This window comes from Abramis brama, assembly GCF_963993115.1.
Source record: "Abramis brama genome assembly, chromosome: 5".
NCBI classification, from domain to species: Eukaryota; Metazoa; Chordata; class Actinopteri; order Cypriniformes; family Leuciscidae; genus Abramis; species Abramis brama.
The window spans coordinates 23272213-23297757 of record NC_139967.1 but is presented as its reverse complement, the minus strand read 5'-3'; the positions used below and the strand labels follow the sequence as shown (position 1 = coordinate 23297757).

The following is a 25545-nucleotide window of genomic DNA, read 5'->3' as shown; positions in this document are numbered from 1 at the left end:
TAGTGAAACCAACATGTATATTTTTATGAAGATGAGGACAGGGGCTACTACATGCACTCATTCTGGTCCACATTACCATGACAGACATGCTGAAACACAAAAGTGTGATGATGGAGTTGTTTAGTTTAATGACAACTTGTCATTGTTATCGTGTTGGTTGTGGTTCCCAAGAGTCTCTCTATCTCTCCTATTATATTTCTCATAGGTGTAGATATCAATCAGTGATGCGGTCATAAATAACTACAAATGCGTTGACATCGCTATTTGTAAAATATTTTCCTTGTGTGTGTGTGTGTGTGTGTGTGTGTGTGTTTGATTTCTTTTGCTGTTTCTCCCAGGCATTTCAGAGTGAGGAGCTGTCGAACAAGTATAACCTGTGTGTGTGTGTATGTGTATGTGTGTGTGTGTGTGTGTTTGCAGTTGCTTTAATTGCTCTGAAATGTGAGATTCTGTGAGAAAAAAACACACTTGCACACTAAAACTGTTTATGCATCACTGTGACCTGTAACTTGTACACACACATTAAGAGTGCATATATTATTCTCTCTCTCTCCGTGCGTGTGTGTGTTTAACGGTGGTATCCTGGAGGAGCTCTGGAGGAATTCATACCTTTCATCTCACACTCAGACAAACACAATACTCCTGACAGTGAGTGGGAGAGTGTGTGTGTGTGTGTGTGTGTGTGTGTGTGTGTGTGTGTGTGTGTGTGTGTGTGTGTGTGTGTGAGAGAGAGAAGACGAGACGAGAGGGAGACAGACTTTGACAGAGAGAGGAGAGGCAGAGTAAATATGAGCATTTCTGGCTGTGTTTTTCCATTTGCACACTAAATATATATACTGTCTGCCATAGCAACTGTTACCACCGTGCCGTTGCAGTTTGAGCTCAGACAAAGACTTTTAAATTTGGTTATGAATGCTGTTATTAATTAAATTAATACCTGTGTTATAAATTACATTGTGTTATTCAGTTATTATTTTGAGAAACTGAGAAATTTTAGAGTTTAGAGATACAGCAATCGCAGTGTTGGAAGATACTTTGAAACTGTAGACTTAGGTTTAGTTAGACTGCAGTCAAGCTCAAAAAAGTTAGCTACAAACAGTAGCTAGCTTGCTGGTTCTTTGAAGGAGAAAAAAGAAGGAAAAAATATTAAAATTAGATGTCAGACTAGATCATTTCTTAGAAAATCAGGAGGATAGCTTAAAATTTATTTTACTTTTATGTTCACAAAACACCCAGATTTATATGATTCTGCCTGAAAGATGGTGATAATATTTATAATAATATAAATTGTAAAAATGTTATTGTAAAATTTGTAGTGCCATTACTAGTAGTTATTTACCCATTGAGTAATGCAGTATAGTCTTTCAATATTGCTATTATTAATATTATCATCATCATTAGGCATTTGTAACAAAATGAAGAGGTTCAGTAAAGTTGGTTACTTAAATTGTCGGTCACTTGGAGGCTAAAGTCATTGTTTCAGGGCTGAACAGATGCAAGATATCTTCTTGCACTACGGGAAGACCTGTCAGATGTCTTCCTGTAAGCTTGATGTGAAACTATCAAATGTCACAAGAAACTCGTACAGCAGTCCGACATTAAATGTGAACTGTCACAATTTTTCAAGTGTTGTCATCACAACTACAAAACTAAAAATACTGCAAACTAAAAATAGTTTTGTTATTCTTTTGTGGGATCCCTGGTGATTTCCACTCGTACCGTCAGCACCAGTCCTGGGTGATCGGGTCGAATGGAAGTGTTATGACGCTGGTAAACAGTAAAGTGGAAAAGTTCTTGTGAATTCTGTCTGTTCGCATGATGTATTTGCAGATCTTGATAGTTCAGTAGGGAACGTTAGCTTGACCCCTAGCCTCTAGCCTCTTTGAACTGGTGAAAGTAATATGGGTGAAAAACAGCAGCTAAAGACATTGAGGAGGAGAGCAGGAAACGAATCAAGTGAAAGAATGTACTTCTGTCTGATTGTGTGATGGGGAGTCATCATTTCCCTCCAAGGCCGACTGATAAAATCCAAGTGCACTGTTGCCCGTTGACAAAAAGTCCCAGAAATCCCCTTTGCTTGCATTCTGTGTTTCAATCAGATAGGATATGAAAGGAAATCTATTTAGATTAGGATTTCATGCAGGATATGAACCTTTCATTAAACTTTTAGCTGTGTTAAAGTAAGAAACCCATTCATAAATTAAATAAATACCGTTTTCAATTAAATCAGAAACTAAAATAAAAAATTGTTTTTGGGTGGTAGGTTTTGGCTTAATCTGTAGTAATTACATTTAGCCATGTTTAAAAACAATAGGCCTCAATGATACGCATGTGTGAGTGATGAGTGAGAGAGAGAGTGTGTGTGTGTGTGTGTGTACATAGCTATACTTCAGTTCAGAAGTCAGCTAAATCTGACATAACCTCAATTTGGGAATTGTGTTTATTTGAAAAAACAATATTTAAATAAAGTTTAAAAAAAATACTAAAAAAAAATGCAGTGTCTGCGTGCGTGTGTGTCTGTGTGTGTGAGAGAGAGAGAGAGAGAGAGAGAGAATTAATGAGGATGGGGGGCTCTGCTATGGAGATTCCTCATTTCTCTTAGACTCCATTCACTCATTTCTCTCATTCTCAACAAGATGCCCAAGGCTCTGTGTGTTTTTTGAGTGTGTGAGTTTGTGTGCAGTTGTTATTGTGAGTGGGATATGTGTAAGCTGTCTCTCTCTCTTTCTCTCTCTCTCTCTCTTTCGCAGACAAAGAGCCACTTGTAGGAGCTCTGCCTTGAGAGTGGACAATCACATGACCACCGCACTCTATACATACACCCGACGTCTCCAAATTGAGTGTGTGTGTGTGAGAGTGTGTGTGTCTGTTTAATGAGAGATAGGTGACTACATTTTCCTGTTGGATATGTTACACACCAAAAATAAAACTGAACTTTCCAGTCTTAAAATTGTAAAATAAGGTCTGTGTGTTGTGTATATAGAAGTAGCCGTTGTTGGTCCATTGTGGAGGTTAGACTTAATGCCAAGACATGTGATTACAGCCCCTTCTCAGAATGTAGGCGCTTGTGTGTTAAGAGGTGTCTGTGTCTATGTCTCTCTCTCTCTCACTCTCTCCCTCTCCCTCTTGAATGAGGCTGATTTGCATGGCTGCTGTATTCAGTATTTAATTGGTGCCATTCAGTCCTGGTCTAATCCCGTGTTCACTTGTTTAAAAAGCGAGGAGGCCTCTTATTGAGTGTGTGTGTGTGTGTGTGTGTGTGTGTGTGTGTGTGTGTGTGTGTTTGTGTGTGTGTAAGCTTGTGGGTCTAACTCTGTTTCACACAGTGCACAGAATCTGAAGTGTGTATGTGTGAGTGTGTGGATAATTACATTTACAATTTGAATTAAGACATCTCCCCCACTCTCTAATGTGCTACTGATTTAATTTAATTTTAAGCAGGAAATGGCGTTTGTTTATTATCCAAGTCTGTCTAGAATTTTGTTATTCTGTCTGATTCCTTAATTTTTTTTTCATATATATTTAATTTTTTACATTTATTTTAATTACACAGTGTAAAACACGTAAGAGTAACTTTCATGTATAATAGTTAATGAGAATTGTTACATTATATAAACCTGAACAGATCATCAATGCACATTCAAACTGTAAGAAATATATTATGCATCATATAATGGTTGTTACTGAGTTCGGAATAATTTGAAAGTTCTATAATTATTAATAACTATAATTAATTATGTATATTAATGTATTCTATTCATATCAAATATTTTGATTTAAAAGTTTAATAGTAATTAAACTTTGGATTGGAGTAAACAAGCCTTAATTAAAAATGAAATAACACTATGTCTGACCTATCTGACGCACACAACACAAACGCATGGCGCATTCACACACACACACACACACACACAGGGACACAAACTTCTTAACTTCCTCTAGGAACAGGAAGGGTTACCTAAACGATTATAAATTTGCTGGTGAGATCTTCTCAGAAGCAGCGCTGTGTGTTTCCTCTGAGCTTCCAACACACACACACACATTCGCAAACAATCCCTCTCAGGTCCTGCTTCTGAAATTCTCAGTCTGCAGCAGCTGCTGATTTGACAGGAAGTGATGAAGTCTTTTCTTCAAAGTTGAGGAGGTCAGATTCTTCCTCCTCCTCGCTCGCTTTCTTTTTCTGTTTCTGATTTGTTCAGTCATAGCTGGCCGTCAGAGGAAGGGCACGAGTTTGACATCTTCATTGATGGGGAAAAAAGAGAGGGATGAAAAGAGAATCTAGGAACAGAGGGATAAAAGAAATGGATAGACAGGAACAGAGAAGAGGCCGCAGACAGAGGAGGCAAATGTCACACAAAGAGTTTAACCCTGCAAAACTTCTTAAGTCATGCAAATCTCTTATTCTCTCACGCGTACACACAGATATTCTCTAGTTCTGCATGTCGACGCCTCAGATATCTGCTTTTATGAACTGCTACAACTTTTGACTAAAATCGTTAATCTCTGTGGCTGATCGCCTTCTACCTCATAATATGATACATTTTGCACATGTATATCACTATTTAATAAGTCAGAGATAATCATTAGTTATTTAGTATAATAAACCTATTATATATGTTTATTGGTATTTAGTGTTTTATTTTCAATAAACTACTCTTCAAAAGCTGGGGGTTAGTAGACTTTTGATGTTTTTGAAGATTTCAAATGTTTTTGAAAGAAGTCTCTTATGCTCGCCAAGGCGGCATATATTTAAAAAAAAACTCTACATTTGTGAAACATTACTATTTAAAACAACCGTTTTATTTTTGAATATATTTTTAAAATATAATTTATTCATGTGATCAACTCTTCAGTGTCACATGATCCTTCAGAAATCATTCTAATATGCTGATTTTCTGCTCAAGAACCATTTCTTATAATTATCCATGTTAAAAACAGTTGTTCTGCTTAATATTTTTGTGGAAACAGTTATTTCTTTCAGGATTCTTTGATGAATAGATAATTCAAAACAGCATTATTTGAAATAGAAATCTTTTGTAACAGTATAAATATGTCACATTTGATCAATATAATGCATTTTTGCTGAATAGAAATATTAATTTCTTTCAAAAAAAAAATTTTTTTTTGTTTATATATCCAATATCAACCTTTACCGTTGCATTAAAAAATCTCTAATATTATATTGGTTGATAACTGATATGGCACTCATATATTTTGCACACTATTGACATTTTAATCGCTTTTCTGAAATCCCTGAATTTACATGCCACACACCGTTTGCTGTGGTTTGTTTTCAAGTGACATTTTTTAGCTATTGGTGCATTTCCTCTCTACTCTTTTCAATGAGAGCACTGTAAGCTATCATAACTGTGTGTATTCTTGTTTATATAAGTCTGTCTTTTCCCATTGTTTCCTTTCTTCTCACTGAGAACATAATTGTGCTTCTCAATGGCCATAATCACTCAGTCATAATTGGATTTCACAATGCTGCACACACCTCAGACACAGACACAAGCATGTGAACGCACATACAGCATGTTTTGTGAAATAGACAGAAATCTGTCCCCAAGTAAAAGGTTTTTGTTGTTAATCCATCTGTGAAGATGTTTTGTGCGCTCTTATGTGTGTTAAACCAGCGAGCAGCCTGAAGCGAAGAGTGTGCGCACGAGAGCAGAAATAACCAGCAGAATTACATTATGAGACAATATTTGAGTTTGATCAGGGCCATATATCAGGGAAACATACGTTCTCCTGATGTGTTTTTGTATGTGTGCATGTCTTTTTCATTAGAGTTGTTTGTGTGTGTGTTTTTTGCATACGCTGTTGTAGTTTTAGGGGGTTTCTGTTTTTGTCTGTGCATATTTGTGTATGTAGTTTTAGGGCATGTCTGTGTGTGTTTGCTTTTGTTCTTGTGTGTGTTTGTGTGTGGTTAGCAGTAAAATGTGTAAAGGACTGTGTTGCAATCGTCTCTCTTTACAGACACATATTGATGGGGGTACACACACACACACACACACACACACACACACACGCTAGTCAGTGTTACTAAGAATGAATAATATATTCCCTGAATGTGCGAGCAGGGTTGATCAGCACATGAACAATAAATTATAAACTCTAATAAATTAAGTGAGATACTTCTCTTTCCCTGTCCAATAAATCCTAGTCAGCAGATTCAGCTCCATCTCCATCCAGCTCATTTCTGACTCTGCTCTTCTGTTGCTCTCTTTCTTTCATATTTGGAATTGTTTAATATTTTGAAATATGTTATTAAAAGGAAAAAAGAAACGGCGATAGTCCCTCTGGAGCATTTTGTGGAGGTTCTTGGCAGTCTGGACTCGGACGGCTATTTGAACCCAAGTTTTTCCTCTCATGATTGTGAAGTCCACAGATGCAGATTCTACTGAGATTCAGTCTCAGAGGCTTGTTTAAATGTGTTTGTGATTTATTGTAACTTTGTATGCTTTGTATTGCAGGTTTGTGTCTGGGAAGGGCTTGGCGATCTACCCGGAAATTGGTGACAAACTGGACATTATCTGCCCCAAAGGGGACATTGGGAGACCGTATGAGTTTTATAAACTCTACCTGGTGAAGAAAGAGCAGGCTGAGTCCTGCAGCACCATACTGGACCCCAATGTTCTGGTGACCTGCAACAAACCAGAGAAAGACATCAAATTCACCATCAAGTTCCAGGAGTTCAGTCCAAACTACATGGGACTTGAATTCAAACGCTTCACAAACTATTACATCACCTGTAAGTAACTCCAGCTTTTCTGTATTTGTCTAACCTACCTATACTTTTTTGGGAACAAATTTGCATTCATGCAGAAATATTTGAAATTTTTTTACCTTTAGGGGTGCAACAGATTGTTGCTAGGGCAGTACCCTTAAATGGACTTTACCCCTAAAAGTTACATATTAGAAGCCTTAGGGCCAGATTTACTAACAGCTTGCACCAGCGCAAACCCTGTTTTGGCATCAACTACTGTCAGGATTTACTAAAGACCTTATGCTTTTATAGGAGTTTTCCTTTCATGCGCAAAATTTATGGGAGGAGAGTATTTAAATGAATCATGCAAGGTGATTTAGTAAGGTTTGTGCTTGTCAATTTACTGTTATTTGTGCCATTATTTACCCAAAAAAGCATGTCTTAGACACTAATTTGCACTGGTCTCGGTAGATTGCGTTGGACATTATGGAAAGATCCGGCTGCGTCTGTGTTATTTAATTTGCACATTGTCAGTAGATCATGCGGAGAACTTTACACTCACATCGGCACATTTTTGGAATTACGCTCTCACGCTAATGTGCGCTGTTTAGTAAATTTGGCCCTAAGTCTACTGCCCCGTGGACAAGCTGTTGTACCCCTGAAGGTATTGCTTCACATACAAATAGAAAAGTATTAATTTACTTCTTAAAATTCTGTAAAGTTGTATTTCACAAGTTTACCAGCATTAATCTATTGTAACTACAAAGAGGTTATTTTAAATATAAAAGTAGTTATTAATGAGTCCCATTTTAGATAGCTTGCTAAACGTGTGTTTGGGTCAGGTTCTTGTCTACCTTAGGGGGTCCAAATGTCCCCAGAATATTAGTAAAACTGGAAATCTTATTGTGTGGACCAGCCAAAGGCCCTCAGACTATGTGATGGTATAGGGTAGGGTTAAGGAATAGAAAATGTCATTAGCGCAATATAGAAACAGTAGAAGTCAATGGAAAGTGTGTGTGTGTGTGTAATATATGGAAGCCAGTTTCTGCCTTAGAGTAAAAAAATAAAATGGGTATTTGAAATATTTTAAACCGAATCCCTTATTTTAAACTAAGAAATGAACTCACATTGTGATGCAAAGTGTGGGTAATTAAGTCACAAATAGAGTTAGAAAGGCAGGAACAGGCTTTCATAGTAATGGTAGTATGTTTGTGTAAATCTGCAAATGCCACAGTCAAGCTTTTGTGAAAGGTATGATTTTGAGGGATGATTTTCCAGTCACAAACAGCATGCAACAGTTGAACTGAGGTGCTGATTAATGATTCATTCAGAATTAAAGATTTCGAACACATTCAGCATAAATGCATGCTAAACCCTTAGCATACGAGATGAAAAGAGCAGGGAACAGCATGGTAAATGTAACACGCTCCTTTTCTCTTTACCCCGCTTTCTTTTTTTAACTCTTTCCCCAAGGATGGTGGGAGGTGGAGACACTTTCAGTCAGGCATGTCTCATTGGTTGTCTTGCCTCACTGAGTTTTTGGTCTCTTGGCCATGATGCCCAGACATGTCCCATAATCCACTTCACCTCCACTGACCCATCACCACAACTACACCCCCAGAAAGCAGCAGGGCTGCTATTAGATCCAGTAAAACACACACTCTCAATCTCTCTTTCACACACACACACACACACACACTCCCTAGCAACCAGCTCCTTTATCTTGCTCTGGTAAACAGGATGAGTCTGGTTAAAATAATTTTGCTGAAATGTGTTTGTGTTCTGGGTTCAGTGGTTTTTGCTGTCTGGTCATCTTGTTTTCACTGGTCATTCAAGTTAATAACTCAGCGAGAGACTTTAGAGCGTGACAGTTTCACACGCATCCATTCGCTCCTCAGCAAAAGCCTCTTGAGTTGTTTTTCTACAATGTGTGCTATTGGTATGTCGCATTTACTTTGTTTACATACAGCGAGTCCCTGAACTGATTGTACTTTGGCATAAGTATAGATGCAGTTTAATATAAAACTCCCCGTTTGTGTGTTAAATGCAAGCAAGATGTTTCCAGACATCTAAACTGACCACTCAAACTAGAATCCTTTTTAAAACACACACAAACTCAATAAAAGCATATTGAACTAATTATGCTCTCAAAATTCCTAAGTAAAAAAGCATTTACTGAGTAGATTTCTACCCGGGTTTGTCTGTCTTACTCGCACTACTTGTGGTTAAGGTTTATGGTGTGTTTTAATTATTACATTAATGATATTTTGTTAGCAACATGTTGTTGTGTGGTTTGATAATGAATAGTTAGTTATTAGCATTTAGCTTGTTGTGAATAGTGCCTGAGCAAATAGATGGAGCTGCAGACCTCATTAATACTGAAAAATCATTAGGGGTCGCTCTGCCCACCCGCCTTGAGGGTGTCTGTCAGGCTTTTTTAGCTGCTACAGCGTCACACCAGGTGCTTTTTATCCATCCACGAGAATCTGCTGTTTCTCCTGTCACTATATTAGACTCTTTCGGCTTGGTGTCAAGTTTCTTTCTCTCAACCTCTGTGCCTCTCCTGTACCCTCAGTATGTTGATTTCTATGATGCTGACTATGTTTCCTATTCCAGCAGAGCTCAACACTCACCATATTGTCATGCCACCCGCGCCGTACCCTAAAACGGCCCCTTTAATCCATTTTAGGAAGAACTGTCGAGCTCTTTGATTCTCTCTTTACAGTTCAGCTGCACCCTCCATTTCGTCTGTAATTTTAATTTAAATCTTTCAGGACGTGTTATAGTATAAATCTAAATTTAGGGATTTAATTTATTTGAATGATCGACTCATACTGTATATAGAAGGCTGCACACGTCCCAGGATTCTCAAGTTGACATGTAGACAATGTAGTCCCTACAGAGGTTCAGTGCATTGGCTCCAGAGGCCAAGTCAGCGCCTTGAAATCTCCTCGCTCCTTTCCTTTATCCATGTAACTATTTGTCATGTCGTCTCCAGTCTGTCTGCCGAGGTTCTTTGAAGCAGGCCGGGTCTGCGCTCGCGTATCTTTGTCTCAGCCTCCGAGTCATACATGTTAACTTTGTCCTCTCAAGCTGTGCCGCAACATTTAGCTCAAGTGCTCCAGTCACCTTATGCTGTTCCCTAAATTTTTTTTGTTTTAAAAATATCCTTTAAAAAACATAAAATTTGCAAAAGGGTGTAAAGTTATAAGACTTGTTTTCAGAGAATATATTTTGCATTCATTTTATTTCCCTTACCACACTGGCATTATTTAAATAAATCTAACATAAACATAAATCTAACAAAATTTGTTTATGCTTAAGGTTTGCAAAGTGAGGTTTATGCTCAAAACAATTTCAAACAATTAGCCATTGGGGTGAGAAAAATAAACTTCAAGATTAAATTGCATCTCAAATCTCTAGTATTCTCAAGTATTGTTGTTTTCAGACTCTGTCATATAATGTCTGTTACAATAATGTTTGCTGTAGTAAATAAAACTGTTTATTAGCATTGGTTTTTAGCATTGCGTTTTTAGCATTAGCATTGGACACATGAACAAAACTAATATTAACAACCCGATATAATTGAATTACTTGGTTTCAGGATGTTTCGATTTTTATTGGAAAACAAGATGAAAATACAGATGAAAAAAGTTTTTGTAGTGTGTGGTCCTCATTCGGGTAATACAAGTTTAACCAATGAAATAAAATGTCTTATTTCATAGGTTCCTTTGTAATCAAAATCATTTAGGCATGAGTAAAAAAATATGCAGTCCTTTTGACATCGCTTTTATTCATGCGTTAAGTTATGTGTGTTTTTATTGTTTGGGTATTTTTCTATGTCTGGACTGGGGTCAGTAAGTCTGTGCTTGGTCAGATTCTGTGTCTGTTTCTAATTGTGAAGAGAGATTCTGAGAATTCACTGTCTTTTATGGCCTGGTTTAATTCCAGTGTGTCTTCCAGAAAGACACTGTGCTGATCATGTCACTCTAGTGTGGATTCATGAAGCAGTACAGGTTTGAAATGGATCCTGGTTCATTGTTTGAGGGCGGCTTCAGAACCTGAATTCGATTCAGAACCATTTGGATGAGAGTGATTTGAGCTCTCGTGTTTCTCGTGATTTAGTAGCGTTTCTGCATTTTAGTGACCTGATCATGACGTTTACTTTGACAGAGATCAGCTCTGACCCTACATTTAAAGAAAAATTGATTTAGAAACCAAACCACACCATTTACTCATTCATCAAAATTTTACCTCTATAAACATATCTTGCTGAAAGATATCAAATTTTCAAAAAAGCTGTGTACAGTATGTATGTGTGTTTGAGAAGTTGATTTGAAAAGCATGACAATGGAAACAGTACCGTCATACAGTCAAGGGAGCGCTAAAGATGATGGAAAGAGAAAGAGAAAAAAGCAAAGGATGGAAAGAGAAAAAAATGGTGTGCAGTCACAGGATTTTGCGATTATAACTGCATGAAATGCACGTAATGACCAAATGAGGAGGAGTGTGTGGCTGCTAGAAAGGCTCTAATGGTTTATGCAATGTTTTCAGGATTAAGAGCGTTAAAAAGGGCTAAATTAAGGGTTGTTTAGGGTGAGCTTCTCTTCCGTGTGACTGTGTCGAGTGTGTGCGCGAGAGAGCAAGTATGCGTTCGGTTCTGTGTGTATTTTTGTATTAAGGCTGTGTCAGCAACATATGATTCTGATTTCAGACAGTCCAGCTTTGAAGTAATTCTGACCAAACCGCTGCACCAGAATGATGAGTGTGTGTGTGTGTTGTGTATGTGGGTCTTTGTGTAACCTCTCACCATAACTGTCTCTCAGGCCACAGCTGAAGTATGAAAATGAGTGGCTTCATTTCGCTGTGGTCGCTCTGGGGTGAGAGAGGTCAAATATCACATCGAGCTGTATGTGTATGTGTGTGTTAGATGCCTAATTTAAACTACCCCTTTAACATGCACAAAAACGAAGAGCAAACGGTTGGTTTTAGCCGCTTTGTAATGTGAGAAGAAAATGGCTCCTATTGCAAAGGGCTATTGGATAACAATCCAATATCCACCCAGCCTGATATGTTCTGCTCTCTGAAATGTTTAACCCGCTATTGCAAGCAGACGTCTAAAGCATGTTATAAATTTTACCTTTTGTAAAAGGTAAAGTTATGTCACACTGTTACACTAACGTTTATTATAGTAAAATTGATCTTTGCTGTGTTTTTAGTTATTTTAGTATTCTGACATGCACAAATTGGATATTCACTAAATTTCACAAATAATACTAACAAATAATATAATTTAACAAGTATATTTTAATATAAAAAAAAAAAACATAAGCTATTTTATTTAGTTTCTTTTCATTGTTGCAGCGTTGCCTCAAAAATCCTAGATGGTTGGGGCCACATCATACATTTATTTCTTTATTTTAATTTTCATATATATAAATAATAAAATGTAACTTGTATTAATCTTTTTTTTCTTTTTCTTTTTTCTTTGACTTTTACAATTGGGTCTGTTTTTTGCTGCTGTGTCCTTAAGACTTGTGTGGGTTGCTTTGCAGTCCAATAGATTTTTTAGCTTACAATTTTTAACAGGGATCTTGCTAAAACTTAACTTCAGGTGCCCGTTTCTAACGTTGAGATCTTCTGTATCAAAGATCTTCTGTTCTTCAGAGTGGCGGGTGCTATACACAGCCAGAAATAGCACAAGGTTTGGCAGACTTTCCCACATTTTACTCTTATCATTAGGTATTCTGGTGTTTGGAATAACAGTATCTATCCAGCTTCCTCTGTGTTACTTCACCGTGACTGAGAGGGCCAAGTTTCAGAACTCTCAATAGGCATTGTTGACGTGCAAATGTGAGGTCAACTGAATAATAAACTGCTTTTTAAATTATAGTCAGCTCTTATTGTAAGCATTCATTTTGAATACTTTATACACAAGAGTAACACACAAACACACTCTCTAAATCTGTGGTGCCTTGCAGACAAACACTGGCTGAATATTCAGTTCTATGCTTGTGGTATATCTGACCTCTTTGGCAAGTAAGTACTAGCACAAAAAGACATAGTCAGCTAAACAACTTTTTCTCCCCTTTGAGGCAGAAGCGAATGAGAGCGAAAAGGAAAGAGACTGAGAAAGAAAGCAATATAAGACAGGGAGTTCATCTTTCTTTGTCTTATGGGACATCGAGCACCAGGTGCACCAAACCGAGCAGAATTTCTGCTGTGTGTGTGTGTGTGTGTGTAATGTCACTCTGTCTTACGATGTGTGTATGGATGTGGTTGCTGTAGTAATGGCCACTGTCGCTGTAGTGATGCCCATGCGGATGTCCCAGTGGGCGATGAAGGTCAGTGATGCATGATGGGTCACACACTACCCATGGAGCTAACGCACATAATGAGTGTTTGTCTGGGTGTGTGTTAGAGACAGGGAGCAAGTGTGTGAGCCACATTAGAACAGAGACTAATTGACGTTTAATTACATTGCCATTTTGCACAGTCTCTGTTCTCTCTCTAACACACACAGGTTCAAATATGACGAGGGCAAGCGGGTCTTCAAGGCCAGGATCTGAATGAAACGTGCTCCTGTACATGTTGAATTCTGGGAGATCTGGATTACTGCCGTCGAGAACACACACACACTCTGCTTTCCCCTCTGCTTCATTAATCACAAAACGCTTTACACAGAAATGCTTTTAATATAGTCCGAATATAATAGGCATAATGGTTTGTGCTGGTGTTTTGAAATGGTCTAATTTGTGAGAACACAGATAGCCATCTTCGATCAGTAACAGAATGTGCTGGTCATTTTCTTCACTTACAGGTAATTTGAGTGAATGGGTGGCAGTGTTTACTAAAGAAAGAAAGAGCGAAAGAGGAAAGAAACGAACGGAAGAAAGAAAGAAAGAAAGAAACAGGAAGGAAATAGAAAGAGAAAGAAACAGAGGGATGGAAACAGAAATATATAGAAAGAAACGAAGTAAGGGAGGAAAGAAAGAAAGAAACATGAGGAAGGAAGGAAGGGAGCAAAGAAGATATAAACAAAGAAAGAAAGGAGGAATGAAATGAAGAGAAAGAAACAGGAAGTGATGGAGGAAAGAAACTCAAGAAATGCAGAAAGACATGGACAGAAAGAAACAAGCAGGAAGGAACGAACAAAAAGAAACAAGAAATATAAGAAAGAAAGGAACAGGAAGATATAAACAAAGCAAGAAAGAAAGTGGAGGGGAAGAACAGAAAGAATGATGGAAGAGAAGGAGGAAACAGAAATGTAAAAAAAGGAAAGAAAGGAAAAAATAAACAGAAAGAAGGGATCAAATAAACAAAAAACAAGCAGGAAGAAAGAAAGAAAAAAGAAACAAGCTGAAACAAAAGAAAGGAGCGAGTGGTTACATGATAGAAGTGTTGAATTCCATCAGTCCAGTGATCCATGCAGAGAGAGAGAGAGAGAGAGAGAGAGGGAGAGAGGGAGAGAGAGGGAGGGGAACAGCAGGCCGAGCCTCCTCTTGTTTCATTCCTCCCTTCCTAAAACCTCATGAGTGTATTGGTTCATTTTGAAGGATTTTCTACTGGAACAATATAGGATTTTTAGGCCCCTAAAACACACACACACACACCTTTATGATGTGCCCACTCAAACAAACACTCTGAACCTGTTGGCAGAGATGACAAATGTATGAATTTTTTTTTTTTTATCGGATTGAGTACTTCTGTTTGTATGTGGATGTAGAAGCACATGGAAGTCGGTGAGGTTGGATGAGTATTGCATTTTAATTTTCTTCCACAACACACACACACACACACACACACACACACACACTCTCTCTCTCCCAATGAGCTGCTCGTTCTGCGGATTTAAAGGTCGGCCGTTATGCGACTGCTGGAGCAGTGCAGCGATCTAATTGGATGAGCTTTTGGAATCAAAAGAAGATCTAATCTAGCTGTGTCTGATCTGATGAGTTGTGTACGTGTGTGTGTGTGTGTGTGTCGGAGTGATCTGTCACTGGCTCTCTGTGTTATGTCGACTGCATTAGAATGAACACTGACCCAAATCTCACAGACAAACACACATGCTCACCCACCAAAAGATTGAACCTTTAGCAGCTACATTATACATTGTCTGTCTGTCTCGCACAAAGCTGTTTTTCAGATCTTTCTGTGAGCGCAGTGGTCATTTCCCTGAAGGTTCAGCCCGGAGCTGTTGGCTACTGTGGCTAACTCACTCAGCGAGGCGTCTTTTCCTTCTGCTCTTTGTTTCAGTTACTCATCAATCAGAGACTTGAGGGAAACAGCACTGGGCTCTGCCGACTGAAACGTAAAATGTTACAGTTTAAAAATATTCGTTTTGAAAGCCTGACTCAGCTGTGGTTGTGAGCATTTGAAGTGTGTTCATTGAGGTCTGGATTCTCTTATTCTGTGAGACGTGATGGGAGAACTTCAGCTCAATCAGGGCCTGTCGTGTTGATTTAACAGCTGGATGATCATTTTCGAAAATATGGTACAAAAACCCGAGACATGATGCTGAATATTCAACGCATCCTTCGAAACTGAACTATTCTTCAGTACTGAATGTTAGAATCTTTAATATTTTGGAAATAGGGAGATTGACTATGAATTTTCAAGTATCTTAAGCCATTGTTTTGAATTATTTATTATTATTAATATTATGAATGATAATCATAATAAGAAAATTCCATACAAAGAGACTTGGATAATGATAATAAAATAATAATAACATTATTACAAAATCTATTACTATTATTTCCTTCTCATTTCCTCTTACCATTTTAATTTTCGCTTTATATAATATATATCCTATTATACTAATATATATATTACAGTTGTCAAATCGATCATTGTGTGTGTGTGTGTGTGTGTGTATATATATATATATACTGTCAAATATTGTAATATGTTTATATAATATGTGTGTGTATATATATACACAGGCACGCACGCACACACACATACATATGTGTGTGTGTGTGTATATATATAGATATATATATATCTATATATATATACACACACACACACTGTCAAATATTGTAATATGTTTATATAAAATGTGTATATTATATATATATATATATATATATATATATATATATATATATATATATATATATATATATACATATATATATACATATATACACACATACACATTATATTTTATAATGTATCAGCCATTTAATCAGCCTGGTGGATATATTGGACTATCACTATTTTTAATAACTCGTTGCAAAACTATGAAATGAAAATATTGGCCAAAAATACTTTAATAATACTGTGTTTTTCTACTTCAGGGATTGTGTGCGTGTTTGAGAAAAGATGAGGCAGGCATGAGATGGCTCCATGATGGCAGAAGAATGAGCATACAGCTACAAACAAACACTGATACACACACGCACACACACACACACACACATAAAACACACCCACACTATATGTCAGTCAATAAGAGATGCTAACTGGGGCAACACTATATTTATTGTGACAAGACTGAATATTTCATTCTTTGTCTCTCTCTCTCTCTCTCTCTCTCCCTCTCACACACACACACACTCACACACACACACAAACACTCACGCACACAAACAGAGAGGCAGATGGTAAATCCCCAACCCCTTCACATTTTTTAATGTGTGTTTACACCTTGTTTTAAACCTAAATCACGTTAATCTCCCAGCATGGTCATCTGGGATTTACATGTTTGTGTGTTGTGTTTATGGTATATTCTTTTTAGAAATACCTGCTGTGTTCTCAGTAATGATTTTGCACTTCGTGGAATTCAGTTCGACATGAGTCTGTCTAGAAATGAAGAGTCTAATTCAATCCATGCAGAAATTTCTTTCTTTTTTTTAGTGCACAGAGGCAGGAAACTATTAAGACCAAAATGTTCTGACCAGTTAAAATCCAGCAGTGATGTAGTGACAACAGAATGTGGCCGAAAAAATGCTTCATAGCCAATCCATCCCATTGCTAACAGTACACAGGGTGGGATTACCCTGCCTGTCTGGAATGTCTGTTGTGTTTTAGCCTGAAGTGAGAGTGTGCTGGAGTCAGGGTGGTGTGTGCGAGTGTGTGTGTGTGTTGAGCAGCACCGTGTGATGCTATTCCGTGGTTGGCACGGTGACAGGTTGGCATGGCGCTACCGTAAGGAGACTGGCACTCTGCCTACTGCCATACATCTCAATCTGCATGACATCATAGCAGCTCCTAGCAACCACACACATCACCCCTCCCCCATACACGCCCACAAAGGACCATTCACAATCACTGTGCCCTGGCCTTTCTCCCTCACTGGAGTCTCTCGCAACTCCTCCCTAACAAGGATACATACTTCTGCTCTAAAGTTTCATAGAGCCAATACTGGTCCAAAGAATGATAACTAGAAAAAAAAAACTTGCTCTTTAAGTGATGGCAATGTTGAAATTGAAAGCAAGATAGTCGGTATTCGCGGGATCCAAAAAAACAGCAACAACAACGAGGTTAGGGAATTAAATATTAAAGAGTCAACTGACTGATGATTTTATTAGCTGACAAATCACAGAATCTGTCATTAATGCAGTCACCTGATTATATGTGTTCCATTATAAATATCACTCTGTTTTGAAAGAATATTTATGTCTACATCTACAAAACTCTGTGAAAATGTATGTTTAATTACTAGTAATGGTTCATGGTTCATTCAAATCAGCCATAACTGAAAAATGATTTACAGTTCAGTGAGGGAGTTCATTGCAATATCCATAATGACTCTCAACGATTCACGCAGAACTAGTGATTCTGATTCAATCTGCTTACTCACAAGCAAACTGGTTCATAAGAGTCATTAGTTTGCAAAATGGATATTATGGTTCGCTCAGATGTAATTTGTAATTTTTGACTCTCATAAGTGGCTATAATTTTAAATTATAGTCACAGCTTTTTCTTTTTTGCATTTTCGACTCTTTTAGTTGTAGTCTGAGGACCTTATTTGCTGTTCCATTTGGAGGAAATGATGTTTTAGCTTTAGAATGTTTTAAAACAAATACTCGTAGTGAACTACGCCTTACTCCGTTATCCGGTGCGAACACAGTACATACACTGCTACTACAAAATGCACGAGTGTGCGAAATGGGACACACCTTTTATCTTTATATTATTCCTTGATTAACTTTAGCAATAAAACAGGAAACGCTCCTAAATTAAAATGATCTTCTTGTTTGTTTGAAGTGTAAAAACTTTTTTGACAGTTCAGGAAAAAAACATTCCTAATTTTAAAGTGACAAAGCCAGTGAGGAACTCATCATAGTCTGTGTGATAGCTGTGAGTGAGTGCGCATTTTAGTGAATAAGCATATTTTCTTATCTTACCTGTTCTGTAGTTCTTCATTAGTGCTTACACTTACACAAGCACACACTCAGCACTTCTCACTCACACCTCTTAATGAGCACAAACTAATGGAAGCTAATAATGTGTGTATGTGTGTGCGCGTGAACTTGTGCGAGTGTAATTGGGGGTTAAATTGAATGATGGTGGATCACCCGCTGTGACAATATCGGTTTATTTAACTACATAATGGGAGTGTGTGTTTGTGCATTTTGTATATATGTGTGTGTCTCTTTTGTATTGTATTGTTTTGTGGCATATTTTTCAAACTCACAAGGATCATTCTGTAGAAATTTTTGAGGCTTTTGGGCCTACGAAAGAAAAAGAGAAAATTCATACACATGGCTTTTCTTACTGCATTGCTCTCTCTCTCTCTCTCTGTGTGTTTGTGTGTGTGTTTTTGTGCATTCCCATGGGATCAGATTACTATCATAGGGACTAGTAACAGGAGAATACACTGAGCTTTTTTCATCTTGTCCATATTCTGAGACACACACACAAACGTTAGTTTGTTTTTGGATGTTTCTAAGGTAATATTAGGTTGCAATGTCTGATTTAAGGGCAGAATGAGAATTTCCTTAGCCAAAGACTGTGTGTGTATATGTTTGCATGTGCTTGTGTTTTGCGTTTGATTTATAGAGGCAAATTAGGGTTTCCTTTTCCTGCTTTGGTTTGCAGCAAGAACTCCAATCAAACGTCCTATAAATCTAAACCTAATTCACCCCAACAATCACTAAACCCCTCTCTGTCTCTCTCTCTCTCTCTCTCTCTCCAGCAACTTCTAATGGAACACAGGAAGGGTTGGAAAACAGAGAAGGTGGAGTTTGTAGCACGAGATCCATGAAGATCATCATGAAAGTGGGCCAAGGTGAGTTACACAAACACACACACACCTTCTTTATCTTCAGCATGTCCAAGGGTAAAGTTATTTAAGCCCCATTTGGTGAATGATTAAGTCAGCTGACTCATTATCCACCAATTAAATTGTAGTTGAACGTGATCCAAGTTAGCAAGTTAGTTACAAATCTCTAGGATTTGTACTCTACTCTAAGGCGCCTGTCTCGTCAACAGAAACTGGACATTTTAAAAATCTAAAGGAATACATTCAAACATATGCTGTACTGAAATTGATTTCCTTGAATGTTTTTTGTTATTAATTTGTTTATGTTTCAGATCCAAATGCACCAGATCCAGATTTAACGGACCTCCCAGACCGGGACCAGGACAATGAGATCAAGGAGCCCACAACCAGCCCTTCCCGCAAGATAGACCGAGGCCGAGAGAGAGACATAGATGGGAACGGATCCATAATGCCTGACAGAGGTGAGGAAACACAAATCATCTGTGTTTACGCCACTTGGTTTGGGAACATGATGGGGTTTTCCTACAAATGACATTGGGTATTCAGAGGACAAACTGATCTAAGTTCAGCAGTGGAGGTCTACCACAGTAAATCTCACCAAGAAAACCAGCAGATGAAATACAGCAATGCAGAGCTACTGCCTCCCTCAGGCAGGTGTGTGTGTGCAAGAGAAAGACAGGAGTTAATGTAGCATGTCTTTATCACGTCCTAGCAGCCATTAACCCACGGGAGGTCTAAACTTCATTAGGAGAGAAAGAAAGAGAGAAACAGAGACAGAATCATTAAGAAAGAACAGAGGGACTCATGCTGCATCTCTGCAGTGATCACACCACACAGATTCTTGAGGTCAGGTTCTTCTGCTCCGAGAGGACACTCAGACATTAACTGCTATTACATCTCAAAATCTGCTAGTCGGCAGGTTATCTGAACAACTAGTCGACTAATTGGTATAATTAAGCCAGGTTCTGGATCAAATGATTCCATTTGGACATGCTTACATAAGATTTTCAAAAATAGCTAGACAAACAAAACAAACCAGAATGCAAGGGTTTTATGGCACATTTTTAGCAGTTAAAGTCGGCATGAAATGTAATTTCATTGCATCTATTTTCTATTCGCATGTTATTGATATTATTGTGAAAGATTCAGCCGTTTCATTTTTTTAAAGCTTTTTTTTATTTCCACAAAAATATTCAGCAGCACAACTGTTTTCAACATTGATAATAATAAGAAATGTTTCTTGAGCAGCAAATCCGCATATTAGAATGATTTCTGAAGGATCATGTGACACTGAAGACTGGAGTAATGATGCTGAAAAATCAGCTTTGACATCACAGGAATAAATTACATTTTAAAATCATTGTCATTTGTAATAATATTTCACAATATTGCTGTTTTGATCAAATAAATGCAGCTGTGGTAAGGATTAAAATACTTCTTTTAAAAAATCATACTGACCCCAAACATTTGAACGGTTGTGTAGAGATTTAACCTTACTAAGGATGACAAGTTGACCATCGTGAACCATCCCTACTATTAAACTATGAATTCTTCTTAAATTTTGTTTTTAAGACATTGAAATACAAGGCTAGTTTGCAGTGCTAACAGTTTTGTACATGCTGGACTACCGTTTGGAAGGATTATTCCAGTCTGGGTGTGTGTTGTTTAGCTTCATACTGCTGTTAAATATACTTGACAAAGTGGATTCTATTGTCAAGCAAAAAGTGTGTATTCATAACGCCTATTTAGCTTCAGGAGTCATCGTTTCAGATGGCAGAGCAACAATAAACACAGCAACAGTTTTATTTACTTTAATAGTTGCTCAGTGCCAATGCTAACAAACACAAAGTTTTGTTTCTACAGCCATTGTCTGTTATCTTTGCCTCAGACAACAGAGAGCGACTCTAAACATTGATAATCAAAGTGTGTGTTGATAACATAATCTTTAACGATAAATTACAATGAAAAGAAAAACGAGTGTGCGCCATTCATAACGGCTTTCTTTTTCCCTCTCAGACACGAGAAACCAGGATAACAGTCCTGGTTCAGTGGAAGGAATTTTTGGCTCTAAACCAGCTCTCTTTGCTGCCATTGGAGCCGGCTGTGTCATCTTCCTCCTCATCATCATCATCCTCATCGTCTTGCTCCTCAAGCTTCGCAAGAGAACCCGCAAGCACTCGCAGCCCAGGGGCGGGACTGCCCTGTCACTCAGCACTCTGGCCACGCCCAAAGGAGCCGCCCAGGCTGGCTCAGAACCCAGTGACATCATCATCCCCCTGCGGACATCAGAGAATAACTACTGTCCACACTATGAAAAAGTGAGTGGTGACTATGGGCACCCCGTCTACATAGTGCAGGAAATGCCACCCCAGAGCCCTGCCAATATCTACTACAAAGTCTGAGAGAACGAGAGCGAAGCAACCGCAATAAGAACTTGTTTTTGTAAGGTATTTCTGACTCTTTTTTTCATTACCTAACCCCGTCTGCTCCGCGTGCAAGAGGATGGAGAGGGAGAAGTGGAAAGGAGGAATGAAAAAGACTACGTGGATGATATTCCTCTCAGATTTCCTTCCCTCTGTCCCTTTTCCGAACACTACACTGTGTGTATGTGTGTGTGCCGGTCGCTCTCGATGTGCGTGAAATGGTAGAAAACCTCCCCAAGTTGCGTGGCACTCAGGCACGGACTTCACTGCTGAAGAACAGCCGACAACCAATCACAGAGGGACACTAGAGTGACATCACAAAGCAGGAAGCTCTCATTCGTGTGTGGTTTTTGTACCTTTACAACTCTTTGCTTAGTTTTTTGTCTCTTTTTCATCTCTCACTCCATCAGTGTTTTGTTTTTATCAGTATCAACCCAAATCTTGCAGCTTTCACAGTCTCGCTCAAAGAAATGTCTTAAGCACTGTTACTAATGCCGATCTCTTTTTCACACACTCCGTATGTCCTCTCATCTCATTTCCTAGCATCTCTCCAGACACTCATTCATTTTACATGCTGTAGAGGCAATTGAACAAAAACACACTGACACTCATACACACACTTTGGTGTTCATGGGTCAGTAACAAACAGCCTCTCGGTGGAAAAGTGAGTGAGTGAAATAGGGAATTTAACACCAGTGTCAGACCTTCCAGAACTCCCAGTCTGCTTTTGTTCATTTAAGAAACACTTCAGTTGAAATCCTCTTTCCTCTCAGCCGAAGACAAGTAGATATCCGTTGTCAGTGATGCGTGAAGTGCTAATATTTGTATTTTGCCATTATTTTTTATCTCCCAAAGGTTTGTAGGTCAAAAAAATCTTAAGGGATTTGCCTCTACACCATGAGCCTATGACCTCTTTTCAGTCACAAAACATGCTAATGCATATCTTTGCATAATTTAGTTCACTAACGTCTTTTTTGTGTGTATAATTCATGTCTCGCTGTTTGGATGTAGACATGGACTCTTACCAGTTTGACCGTGTGTATGTAGAGTACCATGCAGAAGCCAAAAATCCATCGACATACACGTGAAATTATGCCTTCACCTCTCCATCCTCTCAGATACGCACATCAATTATCCCTGTTTGCATACAAACACACGCAGAAAAAAAACCCCGTAATCATCCACGAATCCTGGAAAATCTAGTGCTAGATCTATTTTTATATGGACTGCACGTGAAATGATAAATAGTAAACAGTGGCGGCAGGTGTGTTTACGCCTATGCTAATTTAAAATTAGCAGCATTTGCATCTGGCCTCCAGCGCAGCCAATCAGAGGAAGCCCGATATTTCTCTGTAGCTTTCTCATAAAATAGATTTTTGAAATTATATTTCGATTAGGGTTTATTGCTGTTGTTTTTTGTTGTCAATTCCTCTTAATTTAGTTTCTAAAGCCCGAGATTATGTAAATAATGTATGTTGGGAAGAAATGTTGAATATAAAGTTCCATTTTATTATAGACCCTGTTAATTAAAATATAATTAGGATTTTTGAAAATGCAAAAGCTTTTGTAAATAGTCTTTTTTGGAAGAAAGACATTTTGTAAGTAAAAGTTTCCTGTCTCATGGTTTTCTCTTTTATTTCAAAATAGTTTTTTCGTTTCGGTTGGTTTTTGATTAAGGAGACTTAGAGGTCCCTGTAGAACGGGTTTTAAAAGGTCAACGAAAAGAAGCATAAAGACATGCAAGTCCCTTCACATACACACACGCACATACACACACTTTATCCTCCCTATTACACAAGGGAATTATGGTATTTTTGTTTTGTTTTGTTTCATTTTTACAAATGCTGTGATGGAACCAGGTCAAATATTCCATGACATGGTTCAAGGAGGAGAGAGACAGTTATTACTCAAAAATGTTTTAAATACACACTCACACACACACACACACACTTACCATTCATTCTTATAGCACACAATATACATACAGTATATATAAACACCATTAGATACAGGGCAAGCACCAGCAAACTACATAAAAAAAAAAAAACTAAACTAAACCAGCAACAGCTTGTGCAACTAAACTGAATATTTATGTATGTTTGTCTGAGTGTTTATGGCAGATCAGGTCTTTACAATTGACATTAGAAGAGCACTTTTTGAAATTCATGGCTTTGTTTTTACCATTGAAATGCAGGGGTGCACTGACTGCACCAGTCAGCTTGTGAAAGCGAACAAGTCGAAGTATTGCACTGCAAAAAAATATATTTTACTGGAAAAAAGCCCCAAAAAATGTATGGATTTTTGTTTTTTAGCAGTGCATTAAAAACAGTTACCCCAATTTTGGCATCTCTGTACATTATTTAACAGCAAAAGCTATGAATAGTTTGTGTAGTTTATGGATCAGCGCTGCTGTAGTGGGAACTTATTCAGTGACTGACTGTCTTTTGCTGCAGGCTTTTTGCAGCTTAGCTTACACATTTGGTTCGCGGCACTCTTAGCAGCTGTAAGGAATACACTTCTTTGACGTTTGTCTGTACCACAACAATAGAGTGAGAAAAAGTCAGCCATCTTGTTTACCGGAATAGACTTGAGGCTTTGATTCCTCCCTAATGCTGCGGTTAGACACCTGTGATGTTGTGTGGATCTTTCAGACATCTGTTAATAGCATTTCTCCCAGTGAAGTTGACTTATTTGAGGAGAACTTATTCAAAACTCAAGCATTCACGCAAACATACGCACACACTCTCATAGCCCGCCCCTCCCCCAGCAAAGAGACAGATTGGTGGTGACTCTTGACCCTGTGAGGATTAACACAATATTATGAGAGACAAATCTAATGAGAAAACCTTTTCCCTGGCCTAGATTCATCCCCATCACACACAGTTCATCCACTCTTTCACAAAATGTACTTGTTCATAGAGCGGGTCAGTGCAGTGCTGAGGCCTTAGGCCAACCGCGACTCCCACAAAAAATGTTCAGAAAAAAGCTTGTGCTGCACAATGTTTCCTCCTGCTGTTGCTGATTTTTTTAATTATTATTCAGTGAACTACATTATATTTGTTATAATTTTCTTTTACTAAGATTTTGTTGCAGATTTCAGTATTATTGATTTAAGTTTTGATGTATGTGTTGGCAGTGCTGACGCCCCCGTGGCGACAGTGTTTTTTTTGTTTTGTTTTTTTTTGGTAGAATTCACAGTGTCCTCAGAGTTCCCCCGATATATGACACTAAAGCCAAGTCTCAGCCCTCAGAAAGCATTTTAAAAGGATAAATAAAGTTTTTTCCTATGGAAGCTGCTTGTCTCTTGTGTTTGTGACCTCTTGTCTATGTGATAGACTTAATGAGAGAGAATGAATGAATTTGCATGTGTTTTTGCAGCAGTCATTTTCTGTCCGATGTACTTATGCTATATATCGGTTTTTCTATCTTGAATACACACAAACACAAACTGTGCTGCTATTTCAAAAATAACAAGCTGTCTCAGCGAGTGACGTTCTCTGTGTCACAAATATTTCATAATGCCGCTGGGTATCTGTCCCCGGCCACTCAAGACTCGCACACTCTTGTTTGACTTCAGAGCATTAAAGTTTCAGTGAGTGACTGGACTGCGAAAGCATTCTGTCTCATGTCTAACGGTATTTGTGGAAGTCTTCTGTTGTCTGCTATCTTGATCCAGGTTAGCATTATGCTATATTAAAACTTTTGACAATATTTCTGATTTATCATGCAAATTTATTTTTGTTTGGCCATAAAATATTGACTTTTAAAAGGGATTTTAAGATTATGAGATCATCAGAAGACTTTTGCCAAAGGTGAACTTTTTCAAAGAGCAGAAATACCAACCCAGGCTCATTGGAAATACATGCATGTGGTGACATTTCTGCAAGCTGATATTACATTGCTTCTTGCACGTTTCGATTGAAATGTCCAATTAGTCGCTCTAAAAGCACATTTAGTTTTACCTGGAACAGATGAATGTGAATCTGGCCTTGTTTTATTATGTTGGTTGTTGTACAAATCCCAGCAGTGTGAAAATAATGTCCGGCGAGTGGCGCTAAAAGGTCAAAGTCCCCATGAAATCAAAATGGATTATTTTTTTTATTATGGGATATTACAGTATTTATTATAAATGATTTAACCGTGCACATCATTCTTTTTTTTTTAAATCATGTGCCGTT

General features: G+C 38.0%; 1 protein-coding gene across 1 annotated transcript in view; it reads left to right on the top strand.

The window, feature by feature from the left end:
* The window catches only part of efnb1 (ephrin-B1), a 33973-nt gene extending 9314 nt beyond the window's left edge, over window positions 1-24659 (top strand). The window contains exons 2-5 of the mRNA XM_084114831.1: window positions 6477-6754; window positions 18858-18950; window positions 19256-19405; window positions 20961-24659. Coding sequence (XP_083970957.1) covers window positions 6477-6754; window positions 18858-18950; window positions 19256-19405; window positions 20961-21346 — 907 coding nt within the window. The 3' untranslated portion in view covers window positions 21347-24659. The remainder of the gene's footprint in view (window positions 1-6476; window positions 6755-18857; window positions 18951-19255; window positions 19406-20960) is intronic.
* Window positions 24660-25545: the final 886 nt, after the last annotated feature.